The sequence below is a fragment of the Cryptomeria japonica genome, chromosome 10 (assembly GCF_030272615.1).
Source record: "Cryptomeria japonica chromosome 10, Sugi_1.0, whole genome shotgun sequence".
In the NCBI taxonomy this organism is placed as follows: Eukaryota; Viridiplantae; Streptophyta; class Pinopsida; order Cupressales; family Cupressaceae; genus Cryptomeria; species Cryptomeria japonica.
The window spans coordinates 592,463,584-592,486,699 of NC_081414.1; the positions used below are offsets into that span (position 1 = coordinate 592,463,584).

General features: G+C 37.3%; 1 protein-coding gene across 1 annotated transcript in view; it reads left to right on the top strand.

Moving 5' to 3' along the window:
- Window positions 1-23,116, top strand: part of LOC131859086 (tabersonine 16-hydroxylase 1-like) — a 111,910-nt gene that overhangs the window by 24,634 nt on the left and 64,160 nt on the right. The window contains exon 2 of the mRNA XM_059212614.1: window positions 21,132-21,434. Coding sequence (XP_059068597.1) covers window positions 21,132-21,434 — 303 coding nt within the window. The remainder of the gene's footprint in view (window positions 1-21,131; window positions 21,435-23,116) is intronic.

Sequence of the window (23,116 nt, forward strand, 5' to 3'; positions counted from 1 at the left end):
CACCAAATCAAATTATTTCAAAAGAATCAGGTGTTTGAACTATCAAGACCCTTGACATCTCAATGTATCAAATATTTCCAAAAATTGGCTAACAAGGGCCTAGCTCTTGAAATGCGTCTTTTTAGATGAAGGAACCTTAAAAAATTATCAAAAATCAAGTCAAAATTCTTCCTCTTACCATAATGATAAACTAGAATTTTGGTCCAAAACAAGAATGTAGTCAATGATGGTGTGACTGATGCAAAATGAGTCCAGACTGTGGCCGCTCCACAAAAGACCACCACCACTAATTGCTGATTCAACAATCAAAATAATCAAAATCAATTGTAAAAGCCTGATAACAATGTCTCAATTCAGGGGCGACCACCCTGTTCTAACAATATGACTCCAAGAGACTTCACTCCTCTTGCCAAGCCCATTAAGGTTGTATTCCAAAAGCATGTCCAATCAAGCATGGTAGTCTTTCTGAAAACTTACCCATTTGATCTAAATCAACCCAAACCTAGGTTGTACAATGAGAATGAGTATTGTGACTATCATCATATCAATGTTCATGATACATGAAAGTGTATGAAGCTGAAAATCTACATACAAGACCTCATTGATAAGGGTGATATTAAAGTAGCAACAACCATACTTGTTAACAACAATGACAAACTTAAAATATACCAAGAACCTTTCCCTAAACATGATAAAGGTAAAGGCTCATCATCTAACATTGTGAACTATGATTACACCAATCATATAATGATCTTTGACTTTTTCATGGGTCGCATTGAGGCTATAGATAACCATGTCAATGTCATAACTATCCAAGGAGATAACCCTCCCCCTTCCCAAAGAAGACCTGACCATGCTAAGATAGTCATTCAAGGCACCACACCTTCAGCTTCCCACTCTCAGAATGACTATAACATAACCACCTATCAAGGTAGAGTCACTGTGCAAGGATCCCCTCCCCCACCAAACCCTCCCTCCATGTCCTCCATCCACTGATATGATCTCCTTGGGCATCTTGGGAAGACCCCCACATAGAACTCCATCCTAGAACTTCTTAAGACTTCCCCTCTCCACAAGGAGATTTTAGAACAAGCCATCCTTGAGTTTTGTGTTCTTGATAATATCAATGCTGCACAATTTCAAGCTCTCATTGGAAACCTTGCCGACCAGAAACACCTTGTGTTCACTTCCAATGATGCTCTTGTAGAAGAAGACAATAAAAAACCTTTGCACATCGAAGCCCTTGTCGAGAAGAACATGGTTAAAAGTATCTTGATAGACGGTGGATAGGGACTCAATTTGTGTACATATAAATTAATAAAACAATCGGGGCTTCTGAGGACCTAGTAGATACATCAGTAAGAATCACAATAAAAGGATATGATGATGCAGAAAGAGTTTCTAAAGGATATGATGATGCAGAAAGATTTTCTAAAGGAATGATCATCTTGCCTCTTCAAGTGGGCCCTATTACAATTGAGACCCCTTGTCAAGTCCTGGATCTGTATCTCCCTTATAAAATACTCGGATTACCGTGGATTCATTCCCTTCAGGTCGTCCCTTCCACTTATCATCAATGCATCAAATTCCCCTTCAATGGAAGAGAGATCACAATCAAAGGTGATCCACAACCCTTTCAATATTGCAACCTCTCAGAGGGGAAGCATCCATACCATTTCCCATTAAATACCCTCTTTGATTCCTCCATCTAACACATCAATTATCACCTCCACTTCATCCCAAAAAGAGCCCAAAATCAAGATCCTAGATAATGGCTACAGAGAATACAAACTCAAGGATATCTTAATAATAGGCAATCTCCTCGTGTCTCCCAAGTCATTTGGCAAGCCAAAAGAAATTAAAAAAGATCAAAAACATCTTATACAATGGAAATATACCACCTTTCATTAATGGGGTCGAATTGATGAGGAGATTCTTGACATAGATGTGTTTTCATGGTTTTACCAGGAAGAAGATGAAGACCCAGCAGAAATACCTAAGAAAATGTATCCAAAAGCATCAACTATAGTAGAAAAGATGGGTTACAAAGGACAGGACATGGGACTAGAAGAGAAAGGAATAAAAGCACCAATAAATCCCATCTCATACAATTATAACTGGGGCTTGGGTTATACTCCAGTGCCTAAGATCACTATCACTGGTGCCCCTTCAAGTCCTTCTTTGGATGTCGAAGACTCTGATGAAGAGGAGTTCCATGAAATGCCTTTTGAACATGAAGATGACATCTTCTTTGACACCCACATAAACACCATCACTCCCATAACCCCTCCCATTATGCATGAGCTACAACTTGTCCATCCCAAACTTATAGACTGGGGCCAACGAGACAAATCTTCTTTAGACACTTGCATCGATGACAATGCTCTCATGAATCTTCTGACTCTTCGCAATTTGGAAGACTGCAACAAAGTTCATGGGGTTACGTTACATGAAAAAGGATACTCTGGTAGTCAGGTCAATGCCCTTAGTTGCAAAAAATATAGTAAAAAGAAAAACCATGATTCCCTAAGTGAAAACCTCTCTGAGGTACCTTTGGATGAAAAAAAACTAAAAACAAGGGGTGTATCTAAAATTGAAACCTGGATCACACACTTGAGGATGAGGGACTTGACCTCCCTACTGTTATTCCTCCTCATCAAGAGAAGTCAACTTTACTGATAGAGGAAACAAATAGTATCAATATGGGCACCCGAGATACTCCAAAGAATGTGCTCATTGCCAAGTCCCTCATAGTTGAAAAGAGACAAGACTTTATCAATTTTCTCATAGAAACAAAGATCATTTTTTCTTGGTCATATGCTAACATGCCAGGCCTAGATCCCGACTTGGTAGTTCATAATCTTGTTGTTCATCTAGATGCAAAACCAGTAACGTAGAAGTTACACAAGATGCATCCACATATTGCACTCCTAGTCAAAGTAGAACTTCAAAAGATGTTGGATGCAGAATAGATCAAACCAATAGACTACCCTGAATGGGTATCCAACATTGTACCTATTGGCAAAGCTTCTTGGGGCATCCGCATTTGTACTGATTTCTAAGATTTGAACAAAGCTTTCCCTAAGGATGATTTCTCGCTTCCCAACAAATACATGATTGTAGACCTCATAGTGGGACATGAGATGCTATCACTTATGGACATATTTTTCAGGATACAATCAGATCATGATCGCAGAGGAAGATCAACATAAAACAACATTCACAACACCATGGGGCACCTTTTGTTACCTATTCATGCCTTTTGGTCTCAAGAACGCTAGAGTTACATATCAACATGCAATGACAACAATTTTCCATGACCTCTTTCACAAAATCATGGAGGACTATGTGGATGATCTTCTAGGAAAATCCAAGACAAGACATGAGCACATCCCTATCTTAACACAAATTTTTGAAATATTGGAAAAATACAAACTGTGCCTAAATCCTACGAAATGTTTCTTTGGTGTCACATTGGGAAAACTACTAGGTTTCATCATTTCCTGCAGAGGCATAGAGGTTGATCCTACAAAGTTGAAATTTAACATGGAAATGCCTCCCCAAATGACCCTTAGACAACTATGCATCCTCCAAGGAAAGATCTAGTCTATCAAATGCTTCATCTCACAACTTGCAGACAAATGTCACCCATTTTCTCACTTATTATGCAAAGATACCAAATTAAAATGGGACTGCCTATGTCAAAAGGCTTTTGAGAAGCTTAAGGAATATCTTGCATCACCTCTGGTTTGCATGCCTCCTATTCCATGAAATCCACTTATTTTGTACATATCTCCTACTGCAATGGCATTAGGGGCATTATTGGCACAAACAGATGATCAGGGAAAGAAGAATGCATATACTACATTATTCATACACTAGTAGGGTATGAGCTCAATTATACCCCCATTGAAAAAGCATGCTTAGCACTTGCCTTTAGCATGCAAAATCTTCAGCACTACATGCTTAACAAAAAAAAAAATAGATTGCTAAGATTGATCCTCTCAAATACCTCTTGTCAAAAGCTGCACTCACTAGCAGAACTGCTAAATGGGTCATGTTGTTAAGGGAGTTTGACATTGAATTTGTGAACAAAAAAGAAATCAAAGGATAGGTAATAGTAGACCAACTGGCCAACACTCCACTTCTAGGTGACCAATCAACCCTTACAGAATTTCTAGATGAATTCATAATGATTGTCACCACATCCTCCACATCGCAATTGTACTTTGATGGTACTTGCACCCAAAACAGATCGGGGGCAAGAATACTGTTGATCAAACCTCAAGGAGATTGCATCCCAAAGTCATAAAAGATAGCCTTTGCATGTACCAACAACATTGTATAATATGAAGCACTGATTACTAGACTACACCTGGCTATCCAATGGAAGATATTGGAGCTGCATGTCTATGGTGATTCCCAACTTGTCATTAAACAAGTCAATGACGAATATCAAACAAAAGATGACAAGATAATTTCCTATCGTAGTATGGTTGAATATCTCAAGAAGAACTTCATATCAATCAAGTTTGATCAAATTCCATGAACAAACAACAGAGTTGCAGATGCAATGGCCACTATTATGTCCATCCTTCAGATGTAGAAACATAGTCAGAAGTGTGAGTTCTTGGTCGAGCAACTCTTCATACCGGGATATGATTTACTAAAGTCTGAAATGGTGTGTGTACTCATTGGTTCTAAATCCCCCTGGTATCAAGAGAGCTTCACTTACCTAAGGGACAACACCATTCCCCCACACCTTACCAAAACACAATAACAAACATTCATCTATCGATGTTCTCGTTACACTATCCTTAGAGACACCTTGTTCAAAAGGAATTTTGATGGTTCCCTCCTAAGGCATTTAGACAAACAAGAGGTTGAATGGGCACTACGTGAAGTGCACAAAGGTATCTATGGTGCACACTCAAGTAGGATCACTTTGGCTAAAAAGATCTTGCGAGTAGGATATTACTGGCCTACAATGGAAATAGATGCATATAATTATGTGAAGAAATGTATTCCTTGCCAGAAACATGGTGACAAGATCCACACTCCATCACAACAATTGCAGTCATTCATTACACCTTGGCCCTTCTCACTATGGGGGCTCGATCTCATTGGCAAAATCTACCCTACATCCTCCAATGGTCATAAATTCATTATCACCACCACCGAGTATTTCACCAAGTGGGTGGAGGAAATCCCTCTTACCTTCACCACTGGTAAGTAGATCTCTAAATTCATTCTGAACTATTCGATCTGTCGATATGGAATCCCCAAAGTTATCATCATATATAATGACAAACCATTCAAAAATCAGGATGTTAAAGAGCTCTGTCAGAAATTTGATATCCAACACCGCTTCTCCACTCCATATTACCCGCAAGGTAACTGTCAACCTAAGCCTTCTAACAAAACCTTAATCAAAATCCTCAAAAAGACAATCAATGAAGATGGTTGTGATTGACACCTCCAACTCCATCCTTCTCTATGGGCTTACCATACCTCCATCCACACCCCCACAAGCGTCACCCCATACTCCCTTGTCTTTGGCTTTGAAGTCATCATTCCTTTTGAGATCAAGACCCCCTCCCTAAGGGTGTCGCTACAGAATATCCTCCCAAATGAGGAATATAGAGTTGCCAGACTACAAGAGCTAGAACTACTGGATGAAAGGTGCCTCAAAGCCTTAAACCATCTCTGAGTATATCAGAATCACCTACGCTTGAGCCTAATTGGCTTAGACCATATGTGATCACAACAAAGTATGGATCAGGGAAATATCGGTTGGCTACTCCTAAATGATATCCTTTGGATGTTTTAGTGAACATCATGCACCTAAAGAGATTCTATGCCTAGTCCTTAGAAGGTCATCAATTGTCAAAATTAAAAAATCAAGAAAAAAATAAAAAATAAAAAATAAAATCAGAGAAAGTAAAGAAAAATTAATTTGTCCATTAGTGAAAACCACTTTGTGGTGCTATGGGAAAGTACCTTGGTTAAAACCTACATGTAGATGCCAAGGTAAATAATCTGGATGCATCATCTATCAGATCAAACTCCTTCCCTACCTGCCCATTTGATATCCATAATCGCCACTATCCAATCTTCCCACCATAACATTCCCCCACTCCTGGTAGAATAATCACTCGTATGATGATGATTCTTTGCCCAAATCATGAATAAGGATCACCCCATCAAACTGAGCTTTATCCCATTCAGCTGAGCTTTTATCTCTCATTTCTTGAGGTTGTGCCTCCATGTGAGCTTCATCAAGTCTTGATGTTAGTCCTACATCCATAGGCTGGTCCTCATGGTCATCTTGTCAATTTTCTAGTCAATTGCAATCCACCCCATCCTTTTCCCTAGGGATGAATCCTTTCCTCTCTTGAGAATTTAATCCTTCATCCTAATCCTACTCTTGGAAAGAGACATTAGTTGGTCATATATGGGTGGCTTGTTTGATTTCTTGGATTTTCATTTTTGACTTGCATCTTTTTTCCTACCACTGCATCTATCTATGACTATCTGGATCTTTCATATTTGGGTATGTTTACAATAGATGCATACTATGGCATATTTTCATGGCATGGCATGTTTTGGATCTCTTTTGTATGAACTGGTAACCTGGTACTATTGTTTATCAATACTTACCTTGTCGTGTACAAGAGGTATCAGTGTGTTTGAGGGTTTCCTTACACGTACCCACAACTTTGTACTAGTGATCTTCAACACTTACATAGCTTTGTGTAAGGAATTCTCACTTGATTGTGAGTTAGTCCACGCCTTGGGTTTCTCATGGCATCCTGATGCCTATAATCAGTGGTGCGGGTTACCTAGGGCAATATTAAACTAGGTTGTCTCTCCATATCTTTTGTGCATAACTCTCCCCATCATTCCATAAATTCCTAATTCCCCCCATCTAATAACCCTGTGGAGTCTTCAATTTTCCCTCCTATTCTTCCATTTATATCTGAGATCATTGTATTATTACGGGCATATTAACAAAAACATTTTTCATTAATCATTTATATTGCATTATCCATTTAGGTGGCATCATTCATTTAGATTACGCTATACATTCATTTCATTATATATTAATTTTGATTACATTATCCATTAATCATTTCCATAAGCATTAACCAAGTTTAGATTGCAGTGCATTTATCATATTTCTTATTCATTTACATTCATCTTGCATACGTCATTTAGGTTACATTATCCATTCATATTAGAAGGCATTATCCATTTATATTACAATCATCTGCATTATTCATTCATTTAATCATTCATTTAGATTGCATTATTTGCATAGCGTTAATCATTTAGATTGCATTATTCATGTAGGTTGCATTGCATTTATCATTCATTTCCCATTTAGATTACATTTATCACTCATTTAGATTGCATTTATTACTCATTTAGACTAATTTATCATTGTTCATAAATCATTAATCATTTGCATCCATATTTATCATTATATTGCATATTCATTTTCTCACACCATCATATCCATTATACATTAAACATACTCATATAGAACATATGTATACATCAAAACATCTCAGAAACATATGCACCCACATAATCACTCATTTGCATCCATCTTGCATCCATGAACATGTCAGTAACACATCATAAACACAGATATATAAGCATCCATTCTGCATCACAAATAGGTTAGAACAATACATCCATAATCATCATCCATGTATCACATCATAAAATATTTTAAAAAAAAGCCCATCGTAATGTCCATAATTAGATACATGTATAGCCACCGCCAAAAATTATATATATAGCTCAAAACAAAAAAATGTCCGTCATAATACAATAGTCACCCCAAGGGTCAAATATAACACATAAGCCAAAATGGAGCTAGCTCTCACCACCTCTCTCCTAGCCCCCTCCTCATCGCCTCCTCCCTTGGCTCCTCCTGCCCCTCTTGCCCTAGGTGGCCTAAAACCCACTGATCAACCCATTTGTTTGCTCTATCTGGGCTGCTAGTTGTGTGTCTTGTGAGATCACACACTCTCAGTGTACGAGGTTTCTTGTTCCTCCATAGGTACCACTATTTGGTATAACCCTCTATAATAGGTCACCTCCCAACTGCCCTCTCTTCCCTCTCCCTCTGCTGCATCATATCTGAATACATCTGCCCAAGCCCTATGGGGATCAACATCTCACATACTACATCTCTCTCCCCCCATAGGCATGTAGCATCTGCCTCTGCCCTATGCACCCTCACCCGCAACCCCTCCAACTCCAAATCCTGTAATAAAAAAGAATCCTATAATGCACTAATGGTAGTCCCTAACCTAGCCTCCTCCAGCATCCACTCTGACTCCTCCCTATCCATCCTCAGATCATCCACCTTAGTCCTTGCTGTCTAAAGGCTCTCTCTCAAATCTCCCAACTCCTGTCGCAACTACTCAACCTCTGCCTCCAAGCTCTGTCTCCTATCTCTCTCAATCTATAGCTCATCCTTGAGCTAGTGTAGCCTTGCCCGGGTGGCATTTCTCTACTACTAGAGTATGTCAAAATTAGCCTGTGACACTCCTCCCCTAACCCTTGGCCCTGCACCCTTTACCTGTGCCTCTAGAATGTCCATAGGTACGACCCCCTCTTCACCACCATACCCTTCCTCAGTTTCCTCCCCTATCATCGGTGCTTCTTCTTGTTCCTATCCCACCCTAGGCTCTCTCCTCCATACCACCCTAACCCCCCTTTGTTGTCTACCAGCACCCCTCCCTGCTCCCACTAGAACCCTGTCACTAGGTGCATCATCCTCTTCGTTGACTACCTCATCTACTATCAGCTGCAACTCATCATCCTCCAAAACTCCAGGGATGGTACGGTGCATTGGAAAATGTCCCTCCCACCAGCTCCTATATCTTCTAGTGGTCCTTGGATCCTCTCCTACTCGCCTCTGCTCATCGCAAACTAGGTATGGTGCTATCTAGAAGTTGGTCCTCCCCTCCCATGGACTCACTATCTTGCCCCAAAACCTCACCTCTTGTGTCATCCGAAGATATAGTGGTATGTCCCCCATGATATCCTACATAATGTTGAATTGTCTAGCCACTCTAAAAGGTGCATAATACTCCATAATGTACATGGACCTACCAAAGAACCAAATCTCCACTTTGGCATAGTACAATTATCAATCCCCCCTCCCTATCTTACTGTCCAAAAATGGCCTCCATGTGAATTGTAAAAGCTTGTAAAAAATGCGGTACCAAAACCATATCGATCCTATCCGTGCATAATGCAAGAGGCCCCTATACTTGTCTATATATGGCCATGAAGCCCACCTATCCTATACACCTAATGGTTGTGTAATTGTAATATGCTCCCAAGCCCATATGTGAAGAAGATTCACCCCCGCAGATAGGCTGGAATACTCTCAGTATACTACAAGATGCATATCATGGTACAACTAAGCCAACATCGTGGTTCCTCAAGCATGCTCTGCATAATCATGAATGATGTAATAGACACATCTGCTCCATCCAATGGGAAATCCATATCCTCCTAAATCAAGTATGATCCATCTCCTCAGAAAAACACACACATCACAAGTACTAGAGGAGGAATGTGTCGAATGTTAGATTCAATGACAATCCCAAAGACACTGAGAGGGGGGGTGAATCAATGTCTAATTGGTTAGCAGAATATTTAAACTTATTTATAACTTTGCAACCCAAAACAAAGTATTGGTAAATAAGAATTAATGCAATACACATAAAAAATAGAGACAATGTAGAAACACACCATAACACAAGATATTTAACGAGGAAACTGGGTGTGGGAAAAATCTCAGTGGGATTTGTGACCCACAATATTTACTCACTGGCCAATGAATAAATACTACTTATAATAAGGGGCCTGCACATGCAGGGAGGCCAACAACCTAGAGCTCACTACTCAATAAAGAGTCACACTGACTACAAAAGTGGATTATAAAATCCAATACAATGTACTGCTCAAAACAACATCTCTAATGCCAGGTTCAATACCAGTTTAAGCTCAATCAATAACCAAAACCTTCAGTGTCACTAAAAATTTATTATCTACCATACATGTCTTCTACTACACACAAAAATGACTTATAAGATCTCATACATATATGAGTCTTTTACAATATACCATGTCGGCTGGAGTGTCGGTATGCTTTGTTGTCGATGTAATCTGAATGTCGGTGTAAGTGTCTATCAATGCCGATGTTTGTTGGTGTATGAAGTTTGTGATGCCTAGCATGTAGAAACCAATTGCCGGTGACTTTCCAGTTTGTTTCCATCAATGACAACATCAACTATTTTGATAAGAGTGTAGAATGCCAACAATCTCCCCCTTTGGCATCGATGGCAATACTCATGAGAAAAATCAAAACTGTTATCCAAAAAGTGAAATCCAAAAAGATGTGCTCCCCCTGAGCAAGTGATCTCCTCTATACATGCATTTTTCTCACCACTACTCCCCCTTTGACATCAATGGCAAAGGATGTCATAAATAATCAAAAGAGTACAAAAATGCTACCTCAAAGTCTATAACCGGTTGGTTACAATCTCAAATATGTCTGCCAAAATCATATTTAAACTCTTCATAAACTTGTTACTGTCATTTGAATTTGCCTCTATCTGCTAGATCATACCGGTGAGATAGTGCATTTGCTACTCCGATGATCGTTCTCCTTGAACTCTTGCCTTAGATAATTTATCTCTCTAAGTAATCAGATTATCCAACCTCAAACCAAGTTTATCCTTTAGTTCCTAGGCATTAGACCTTATTCTTGCCTTCTCTTTCTTAAGTTTTTCTAACTTCTCAAAAATTGCCATTTCTTGCTCAAAAACTGATATAAGTTTGGATGAACCAATTATATTGTCTTCAATGTCATCAATTTCCTTTTGTGTCTTTTTTATCTCCTCATCAATGTCCTCAGTCAAATAGTGGGGTTTACCTACTTCCCTATATAACTCCTTATACTCCAAAATTGTAGAATTGAGTACCGGTAAAAGTGTATCCACATGATCGGTACATTTCTTTATGGTGTTTTCAAAGAATTTATTCTTCTCTTTTTCAACTCTCCTTTATGGTATCCTCATTTACCTTATCTATAGTTATTACATTATCAGCAATAAATTTGGACAATGTGTCCATTTTCCCTAAAGAATCATTAATGTGATATATCTTACAATTGGGTGCAATCATCTTTAGAATAGGTAATATGTTATCAATTGCCTTAAATGCTAAGGCATTGCAATCAGTAATCCTTTTGATTGAATCCAAAAGTACCTTTGTGATATTGGTAGGTCTGAATTCACCTGTAGATGTGCTTGGTTCTGTTGTAGGTTTCTTCTCAACAGATGTCTGACCAATCACCTAAACTATATCCTCTTTGCTTCCATCAGATGTATCCACTTTCCTTGTATTTTCCTCCTGTTGATGTGTCTGTGTCTGTACTTCTACCTTTACTAGTTTCTTAGTCTGATTAGGCTTCTCTTCTACTGTCAGTGTCACATAATCAACATGTACCTCTGCCTCAGACTATTTTGTTGTTTGTACTACTGCTGGTTCCTCAGATTCTGGTGGCCCTATGATAGCTGTCTTATCCTCTATTTTCTCAATCATCACTTGCTCTGTTTGAGCTCGTATCTAAGTTTCCTAAGAGTCAATAGTTTGTGGCAGTTTCTCTAAAATCTTGTTGTCCTCAACATTGTCTACCTTAACCTCTAAAGTATCTTTATCCACAATAATGTTTACCTCCTGAGTATCTACATTCATGGTAAAGAGTATCTTCGACTCAGGGTTAGTATCATCATGTGTTAAAACTTTAGTAGCTATATCCAGTAGATTAGCTATATGAACCAGTGATTAAGGTGTGAAAGGAGGAGTATCCTAGGTTGGTGGAAGAATGTTATCTATTATTTTTATGGAGGGTACACCACCTACTTTACCTTTACCCTTTTCCTTTTGATATACTTTTAATGTTTTCTCCATTTTAGGTCTACTTCTTTCCTCTTGCTTTTCTTTCTTTACAAAGAACATGTCCCATTTATCTGCAGTCTCATCTATAATTTCTTTTACCCTTCCAACCATCAGGCTCACTTGTTGGTGTCCACTAACAAATACTGACCAATTAGCTTCAAAAATAAGTTCATCTATTTCTTCTTTAGAATTTACCGGATGTACAACTAAGAGTGCTTCAAATTTCAACTTTTTGTCCAGTTCCATTATAGATAGCCTTTTAGCTTCCAATCTCATGTAGAGATCATTTGGTATCTCATCAATCACTTCTATCAAAACTTTCTTGTAAATATGTAAGTGCAAAATAATACTTTCTTCAATTGTGCTTTTGTCAAAATCATTTGAAGAAATATACTATTTATTTACATTAGATAGATTACCTTCCTCTGTAATCCCATTCAATAAATCATTCAATGTGGGGGTAACTGGTGTCTATTTCTTCTTAGGTGTAAGTTTCTTCTTTGGTTCCCTAATTACTTGTTGTTTCTTCCTTAGTGTTCTAGTTTTCTTAGGTGAAGGAGAGGGTACTGGTGAGGGTTTTCTCTTCCTTTGTACTCTTTTAAACTCAGTAGCCTTATCACTGTTAGTATCGGATGATGTTACAACCAGTGAAACATGTGCTTCAGGTTGTAGTCCTTCAAGCTCACTGGCTGATATACCACTTGATGAGTTGAGACATTGGCATGTTTTTATCCTTAGAACTCTTAATCTTTTGTCATATTTTGATTTACATAATAGTAATTATGTATCGGAAGTTTACTATATGTATTTCAGATGTTAGCCTAACCCTATTAAAACATGTTTTGTCTTTGCCAGTTTATTCCTGTAGCCATGTTATTCATTCTTATTGCCATGCGGATTGTTTAAGGCAATATCATGTGTGAAATTAATAGATGTCCTGATTAATTAAAATATGTATATATGTTCTTTTATGTTATTTATTTTGAAGTGCAGGAATAAATGATGTTGCGGTGGAAGCTCTCCTATCATGCCAGTTGCAAGAAGAGATATTCAAGGAGATGACTGAAAGATCGAACAACAAAGATGTTGAAGAGCGTAAGGAATGACAGAGGAGAAGTAATCATGCAATACTACTAATGTCTAACTCAAGTGGACATTAGTGTTGTAAATACCACCACAGTATGTTATGACTGTGGTTCGGTTTAGATCCGCATTTGGAGTAGTTTAACTCTAGCTATCTCCTTTCTTGATTAGTTATCTGCCTCTTCTCTTCGATGTGATCTGTGTTGTTTAAAGTAGATGTTTTCTTTTAAAATAAGCTCTTCATCTCTTCTCAGAGGTTAGAAAGAAAAGAGAGAAAGCAAAGCAGAGGATTTTGGAAATAAAGTTACAAGTGTTTTTGAGTTTCTTTTTATGTTGAATCATGTAATGACTTCCGAAGAACACTGAATAAAAATATGTTATTCTGAGCACTTAGAGTTGTTTTTGGGAAGCCTAGAATCACTCATCCAAGGGGGCCCACTTGGTGAGTGTTCCTGTGCCTTTGTTAAGATTAGTTTTCTTCTTTAGCTGCAGTAGATGTTCTTGCATTGACTATTCCTGCAGCCATTGGAAACAGATCCACTAACTATTCTTGTAGCCAAACCAAAATAGAGTAATTTCTATTTATCAGCATTGAACTTAGCCAGTATTGCTTGAATGAATTTATGTTAATGTAGAATTTTTCCTGTAGCCTTCCAATAGTTTCAATTCTTTCTTATCTTTTCCACATAATGTTAGTTGTTGCAGTAATGTAGCATAGCTGTTGCAGGAACTTAGTGCATATGTAGTGCAGACCCATTTCAAGTATTTCATCCCTGGGTTGACAATCAAATGAGCACTAGCTATACAAATAGTGACTTTACCAAGTGAATGTCCAAACTTCAGGTTGAGACTTCAACTAGAGTTAGTATTCTTATTGTTGGGTTGAACATTTTTGGCATCGTTGTCGGGGATGGTGTTGAACTAAGAACCTGTTATGGTTATTGTCTTTTTAGTTTTCAGTTAATTGTTTTTTAGGCATACCTGATTGTTCAAAAAAAAATGATGAACTAACATGCAGAGGCAAAGAAGAGATGTTCTAGCTAGATTTCTACCCAGACATCATAAACATGTAGAAATTAATTCCCCGGACATAAATCCTTTTGCTAAACTTTGTCAAACCCCAAAGAATTTAAAACACCTTGAATCTGAATTTCTAAAAGGCAGTCTTCGATTCCTCTTTGGACCCCCACAAGAATAATTTCATATAGTAACTCCACCCACAAGTCCAATGCAAGGAAACCCACCTCTTGGTGGAAATAATCCACCACCACCACCTTTGGACCCAACGTTTGAGTTTCTCATATCTGATCAACATGATAATGCTAATCTCAAGAACATTTTGGCTTCTTCCCTCCCTAAATTCTATAGATTGGTGAGAGAGGATCCAGACACATTTCTGTTTGAGTTTGATGTTCTCTATAGGAGTTTTGATTATACTACAGATGCCCATAGACTCAAAATATTTCCTGCCACCTTGAAAGAATAATCTTTAAGATGGTTTATGAGCTTGGGTAGTAGCACAATCAATACATGGAATGAGATGAAATGATTGTTTCTTGCAAAGTATAAAGATTATTGTAGAGGCACTAATCGTCATGGGGATGATATTTTTAGAATGACATAGAAAGAAGATGAGAGTCTTGAAGATTATCTGGAAAGGTTTATGTTTAGTGTCAAAAAGTCCAAGCATAGTACTCTAAATAAAAATTCCCTCAAGTTGATATTTTTTAGGGCAATCAATGATGAATGCATCGATGCTTTGGATCTTATGGGAGGAGGTGACATTACACAGTCTACGTGGAATGAAATAGGAAAAATTTGTAAGAAGTATTCCAGATATGCTTCTAAAAAGAATAGGCATTTCAAGCCAGGAGTGCCTTCATCAACATCTAGTATTGGAGTTTTTAGAATGGAACTTATCCATTTATTGAAGGAATTTAAGGAGGACATCATAAACAATATGGCTACTCAACTGGATACACTTTCAACTAAGAAGAAGCATGAATAAGCTGATGCATTTCTTGCAGAATTTTGCCCTCATTGTAGACAGAGAAAAAAGGACTGCAAATGTAAAATGGTTGCAAATCTTGAGGTTCCTAACTTCAAGCCAATACAATGTGAGGATGAACAAGTTTTCTATGTTGCTCAAAGAAGGCCAAATTTCCAAAGATAAGGTATGCCTTCGGATCCACTTTCTTTTTCTGGTTATAGTGGAAATTCTTATGAACCAAATAATCAATGGCAATCACCATATGCTCAAAATTTTGGTAATTATCCAAACTTGTATGGTTCTCAAGGCCAAAGGCAGCATTTTGCTAATCAATTACCACAGTGGCAGTAACCACAAGGAAATTGGTATCCACCTCAGGGCCAAGGGAGCCAATTTCAATGGAATTGGCAACCTACTCCTCAATGGAGGGGTAGTCAACCATGGACTACCCAATCTTCTAGATATCAGCAGCCTATTCAACAACCACAACCACCTGTAATAATGCCTCCCCTATAGCCAATATTGTTCTACCTAAACCAATGCAATTTCCCACTCAGCCAATGCCAAATCCTAATATTAAATCTCAACAATAACAAGAAGCTTATTCAACTGACCCTAATCAATACCCAACCTATTCTCTATCTATAAGTGATATTCACCAAAAATTTGGGACAACTCTGCCTAATCCATCTCCTCCAATTATCATTGAGGTGCAAGAAGAACAAGAAATCTCTAATCCAACAACCACAATACCTCAAAAGCAGAGACTACCACCATTTCCCTAGAGATTGCAAGAAAAGGAAGTTCTTATAGAACAAGAGCAAGGTTTTGATATCATAGATCAACTAAAACATGTATGTGTTAAAATTCCATTGTTGCAAGCAATAAAAGATGTTCCTATATACAGTAAGGCACTTAGGGAGGCATGTCTAAAAAAACTTGGCAGGAAGAAGAAGGATTTGCCAATAGTGCATGTGATGGGTCAACTAGCAGATATTATGCTAGGAAAGGTTTCAATTCCTAAATATTCTGATCCTGGCAGTCCTGTTGTGAATATAGTCATTAATGGCACCCAGGTAAGGAATGTTTTAGTTGATTTAGGGGTAGCCATTAATGTGATGACAAGAGAAGTAATGCAGTAGCTTGAAATCAATAGTCTCAAGCCTACACCTACAGTCCTATAGCTTGCTGACAGCTCAACAGTGCGACCTAATGGTATGATTGAAGATGTGGTTGTTATTTTGGATTTTTGGGAATACCCTGCATACATTATGATTTTGTCTCCAAAGGCAACATTGGAAGGATATCCAGTGATTTTGGGAAGACCTTGGCTTGCCACAGCTGATGCATATATTGGATATAGATCAGGGGATATGACTATTTCAGATGGGAACTCTACAAAAACACCAGCTTTGTATTCTCCTGCTTAGCCCCAGTTTGATCAACAACAAGTCGTTTAGCCTACTTTGGGAGAAGAATCTGAGGGAGTTGAATCTATTAATCACCTAATGATGATTAATTGAGGGACATTCATGCAATTACATGATGAAGACTCAATTATTTATAAAATTCTGACAAATGAGTTAAACCAAGAACAACAATTGTAGGAGTTGGAACCAAATATTGTAGATTTAGACTTTCCTATGGGCACTAATATATTGCATACTCTGTTGCCCCAGGAAGTTTGTACTTGTCATTTTTATGATATATTCCAGCTTGATATTACTATCAAAATAGAAGTTGTTTTGAATAAATATTTGAATGTCAATAGTAATCTTGTAGATACTCAAAAAGTAGCACTCATGGACTTGCTTAAATGTCATAAACATGCCTTTGCATGGGAGTACAAGGAAATGCATTGAATAGATCCAACAGTTTGTACCCATCGTATCTATATAAAAGAAGAATCCTACCCACTCAGACAACCACAAAGAAGAATCGATCCTGCATTAAAAGAAATAGTTAAAGAGGAATTGGAGAAGTTGTTAAAGGCTGGGTTTATCTATCCTATCTCTGATAGCCAATGGGTATCACCTTTGGTAATAGTTCCTAAGAAAGGAGGAAAATGGAGGGTATGTGTTGATTATAGAGATTTGAACTTAGCAACAAGAAAAGATCATTTTCCATTGCTATTTGTGGATCACGTATTAGACTCTTTGGCTGGGAAGAGATACTTTTCATTTCTAGATGGATTCAGTGGTTACAATTAGATTCAGATAGCCCTAGAGGACCAAGAGAATACCACATTTACTTGTCCTTGGGGAACATATGCATATTTTGTTCTTCCTTTTGGATTGTGTAATGCTCCAGCCAGTTTTCAAATAGCAGTGATCAATATATTTTCAAATATTTCTCAAGACATCATGGAAATTTATATGGATGACTTTACAACTTATGGTTTTGAATTTGAAGAAGCATTAGGGAACCTGAAGAAAGTTTTGCAATGGTGTGAAGAATATAGTTTGTCATTAAACAGTGAGAAGTGCTTCATAATGATGCAGGAAGGAATAGTCCTTGGTCATCACATCTCTATAAAAGGAATACAGGTTGACCCAACAAAAATTGAAGTCATTCAAAATATCAATGCACCGGTAAAACAAAAAGATGTTAGAAGTTTCCTTGGTCATGCTGGACACTATAGAAGGTTTATCAAAGATTTCAGCAAAATTGCAAGTCCCTTATATTCTCTATTTACCAAGGATATGGAATTTAAATGGACTTCTTCATGCAATGAAGCTTTTTTGAAGCTTAAGCATGCTTTGACCCAAGCACCAGTTCATAAATGTCTAAATTGGTCTTTACAATTTCAAATTCATATAGATGCATCTGATTATGCAATAGGATCAGTCTTAGGATAGAAGATTGATAACTTGGAGAGTGCAATATATTATATTAGCAAGAACTTACAGGGGCCTGAGTTAAATTACACAATCATTGAAAAGGAAATGTTAACAGTTATGTATGTACTCAAAAAATTTAGGCATTATATAACAGGGTATCCCATATTTGTGCATACTGATCATACTACAATCAGATATCTCATGAATAAGCCTTCAATTACTAGTAGATTAGCTTGTTGGTTATTGTTGATGCAAGAATTTGATATCAGAGTTATTGATAAACTAAGAAAGTCCAATGTGGTTGCAGATTATCTTTCAAGACTTCAATTACAGGAAGATCCTATAGCCATAGATAATGCTTTTCTAGATGAACATCTATTCCTTATACAAGCCCACACTCCCTGGTATGCTAATATTGCCAACTATTTAGTTGTTGCTAAAATGCCACTTCATTTCTCTGCTAAGGAAAGAAGGTTGTTAGTGGAGAAAAGCTTTAACTTCTCATGGATTGCTAATTGTTTGTTTTATACTGGACCTGACCAAGTCATGAGAAAATGTGTAAGAGAAGATGAAACATATGATATCCTACATGCATGTCATGATGAGCCATGTAGAGGACATTTTGCTGCTAAAAGAACAACACTCAAAATACTAAATACATGATACTATTGGCCCACATTATATAAGGATGCATCACAATATACAAGAAAATGTGACAGATGCCAGCACATGGGGATACCTACTAAATTTGATGAGATGCCATTGTATCCACAAATATTGGTTGCATGGTTTGATAAATGAGGATTAGATTTTGTTGGCCCAATTGATCCCCCTTCTAATGGAAAATCCTACATTTTAGTATGTACATATTATGTAACCAAATGGGTGGAGGCTCATGCCATGACACATGCAAGAGATAATAAAGTGGTTGAGCTCCTTTATGAGGACATATATACAAGATATGGAGTACCAAGGGAAAATTTATGAGACCAAGGCTCACAATTTACTTTAACATTGATTGCAACCTTGAATGAATACAATATAAGGCACATAAAATCTACCCCATATCATCCACAAGCTAATGAACAAGTAGAGGTTACAAATAGGGAGGTTGAGGCTATTCTTACCAAGACAGTAGTTTTTCATAAAAAAGACTAGTCTCATAGAATTTCAAAAGTAATTTGGGCATACAAAACAACTTGGAAGACAACAATTCGTTTTACATCTTTTGAGATGGTGTATGGAAAAGCAACAATGATGCCTATTGAGTTTGAGCATAAACCTTTGAGGACAACTTGCAATTAACTATGACACTTTCTCAAGCACAAAAGGAACGTATTCAGCAATTGAATGCTCTCGATGAATGGAGAAAAATGGATGTCCAATAGACAGAAGTGATTCAAAATCAGAGAGAAAAGTGGCATGATAAATACATCAAAGAGAAAAAGTTCAAAGCAGGTGATTGGGCAATATTGTACGATCCACATATAAAGATATTATGGGAAAGATGTAAACCAGATGGTTAGGTCCATATGAGATAGAGGAAGTTTTCAACAATGGAGTTGTTTGTTTGACCACAACCGACCTAGTTTGGTTCAAGATTTTGGTAAATGGTCACAAATTACATCTTTATCATAAGTCGGCCATCAAAGAGGAGTTCCTGCAGAAATTTGCTAAAAAGGATCAAACACAAGTTCTTGCAGCAACTGATCAAGTTCCTACAACCACTGATCAAGTTCCTTCTGCAATTGAGCAAAGTATTGGAGGTAAGGTTCTTGTAGCCACTACAATGAACATGCTTGCCACTTCATAATTCTCCTTGCGTCATTTCACAAAAATATTTCCATGTCTTATGGAAATATTATTCTCCATAAATAAAATTTTCCATACACATCATCCCATCTCATTTCCTTATCTGTCATTTCATTTCATTTTTCCATTCTTTTCATGCGACTACAGGTATGTACATATTTTATTTTATTTTAATTAGACATTTATGATTTCATTATGATTATTTCCTTTTCTAAATCTGCGTACACTTCCCTAAATCCTTAAATCCTGTGTGGACACGTGCCAAATTAAGTTTGGGGTGGGGTGTTTTATGGTTTGGTTTCCAAAATTAGTAATTACTCATCCTTTTCAATACCTTGATTTGTTTGCTTGCCATCATTTATTTAATAAGATATTCTTTGGCATAAGAAAGTAATGAACTTTGCTACCAAATTTGGAAATAGGTAAGGAAATTTCAATTTTTCAGTCTGTAGAATATTTTTTTTCTTCGTTTCTCAACTGCAGAGTTTTCTACATTAACAGATTAAGAAATGGGTGGAGATCCAATTGGCCATGGACCAACAGTCCATGATGCGTTGCTACAGGATGCTCTTTGTGAGCATTATTTTAGGCAACATGGTTGGATTGTCTACTTTTTGAAAATAAGGGATTATAATAAAGAAATTGCCTTAGAGTTTATGCATTCATTTAATGAAGGAGAGGCTACTATTAAAGGATTAAGGGTCATTGCTATAGAGCAGTAGATAGTTGAAGTTGTAGGGTTGCCATAGGAAGGAGAATTGTTTCTAGAATCAAAAGACACCAGAAGTGCTAGAGCAGAGTTTACACTTCCCACAGATGGACCTCTAACAATGGACAAGCAAGGAACCAGGAGTGTTTCCCTTGCAGCCAAGTGGCCCTAGGTGGCTTTATATGTAATGAAGTAAACTACTTATGAAGGGAGGTATTCAAATTTACATTCACCCCATTTCAAATTGCTTAGTTATTTATAGCATGGTCGGAGAGTGAATGTTCCTAATTTTTTATACCACCTCATTTTCATAAGTGCCAAAGAAACATGAACGAAAGGAAATCGTTATGTCAGCCATCATGGTCTGATTAAATTGCTGGTAGAATATTCTCTTAGGGATGTTTCACAGATGGAATGGGGGGTATTTGAAGACATATTGCAATTTAGGGTTGAAGATGTTCCTATTGCAAATGAGCCAACAATTGAAAAATAAAATATTGAAAAACCCTATTCTCCTATAGTTTTTGCAAAGAATGAATCTCCTACTGCTGAAGGAGTTGTTACTATTATGGAGAAAGAGATGGCTAAGACAAGCATTGAGTAGCCCTCCACTTCTTTTCATAAAGGAGTGGCATCTTCTAAAAGAAAAGGGAAAGAATTGGAAATAATTGATACAGATGATGAACCTATGGTTCAACCATAGGCAACTCAAGTTTCTCCTACATCTAAGAGGCATAGGTTAAAAAGAAATACTCCTGTAGTAAAGCCACATGTAAAAACCATTCCTACAGCTACTCCAAAGGTTTATGTGAGAAGGAGTCAGAGAAAAACCTGGAAGGCCCATCCAGCAGGTGATCCAATAGAGGTTATTTCAGTTGAAGCATCAAAAGAAGGGAGCCCTATAGATGTTGAAACTCAGAAGGAAGATGGTGTTGATAGACTCTCAAATCTATTATATGTGGAAGAGCATCTTGAGGAACTTGTTGAAGAGATTCCACGGCCTAAGGTAACAACTATTAGACCTCCATAATCCCTGAGAAGTTTATCTATTGCGTTAACATTTTATAGGCAATGGGAAATAGAGGGCTAGATTATAGGGGATTATTGACAAACAAAAACGGGAAAGTGAAAAGGGGGATAATAAAATTCAAGAATTAGAGGCTAAAGTTGATACAATCACTAGTATGGTCCCCAAATTGATACAATGTAGGGCACCGCCAAGAGTTTATGCTCTGCATGTAAGGGAGGGATATTTAAATTTCAAATTGAACCACATTGTCAGGGACCTTAGCCCCTCTTTAGAAACCATTGAGGAATTTTATGATGCTTACCAAAATTCCCTGGGAGCTATGAAAAATTTGTTGTGTGAACTTTATTTGCATAACTATGTTGTAGATTCTGATAGTGAGTGGAATCCCTTGTTATACATTGGTGATATCCACATAAAAGCTTTAATGTCATGGATTCAAAATGAGATCAGCATGGGAGCACAAGCCAGAGCGCACAAGGATTTCAAATTTGATTGTCCATTTCCATTGATGAAGGAAGCAAAAGAGCCAAGATGTCTTTATTATGAATGGTAGAAGCTACTGGTAAGGAAAGATGTTAGGAATCTAGTGCTGCCGATGAGGGAAGAAATATTCCAAGCGTATCAGAATTTAGTTCAAAATGAAAGTGCAGCTACAATTTATGGTTTAACTCAGCATTGGAATAAATTTCTAGAAAAATTGAAATAGGGAGAACCTCATTCACTACCAAATTTCGATGTAGCTATGCAAAGAGCCCCTAAATATATACAACTAGATAGAGTGAAAACCAATAACTGGTTACCTTTGATCTTTCAGCCTCCTATTCTTATGTGGCAATTTTTGGGATGTAAGACTATAGATAAGCCCTATGAAGCAGTTACAGAAGAGGCCAAATGGTCCAGGTTGGAAAAGATGAAAGGGTTTTACTGGAATTTAGCTTCAGGAGGAACAGGTCAAGGAACCATTGGTGACCTAAGAGTTAGTGCAAGAATCAGAAATTTTCCTCTTTCTGGAGGATCAACAAGACCTTAAAGTTGGGGGGCATGATGAGTTGAGACATTGTAATATTTTTATCCTTATAACTCTTAAGCTTTTGTCATATTTTGATTTACATAATAGTAATTATGTATTGGAAGTTTACTATATGTATTTCAGATGTTAGCCTAGACTTATTAAAACATGTTTTGTCTTTGCCAGTTTATTCCTGCAGCCATGTTATTCATTCCTGTTGCCATGCGGATTGTTTAAGGCAATATCATGTGTGAAATTAATTGATGTTTTGATTAATTAAAATATGTATGTTATTTATTTTGAAGTGCAAGGGATAAATGATGTTGCGGTGGAAGCTCTCCTATCATGCCAGTTGCAAGAAGAGATATTCAAGGAGATGACTGAAAGATCAAACATCAAATATGTTGTAGAGTGTAAGGAACAACAGAAGAGAAGCAATCACATGATACTACTGATGTCTAACTCAAGTGGACATTAGTGTTGTAAATACCACCACAGTATGTTATGACTATGGTTCGGTTTAGTCTCACATTTTTTGCAGCTTAACTCTAGCTATCTCCTTTCTCAGTTAGTTATCCGCCTCTTCTCTTTAGTGTGATTTGTGTTGTTTAAAGTAGATGTTTTCTTTTAAAATAATCTCTTCATCTCT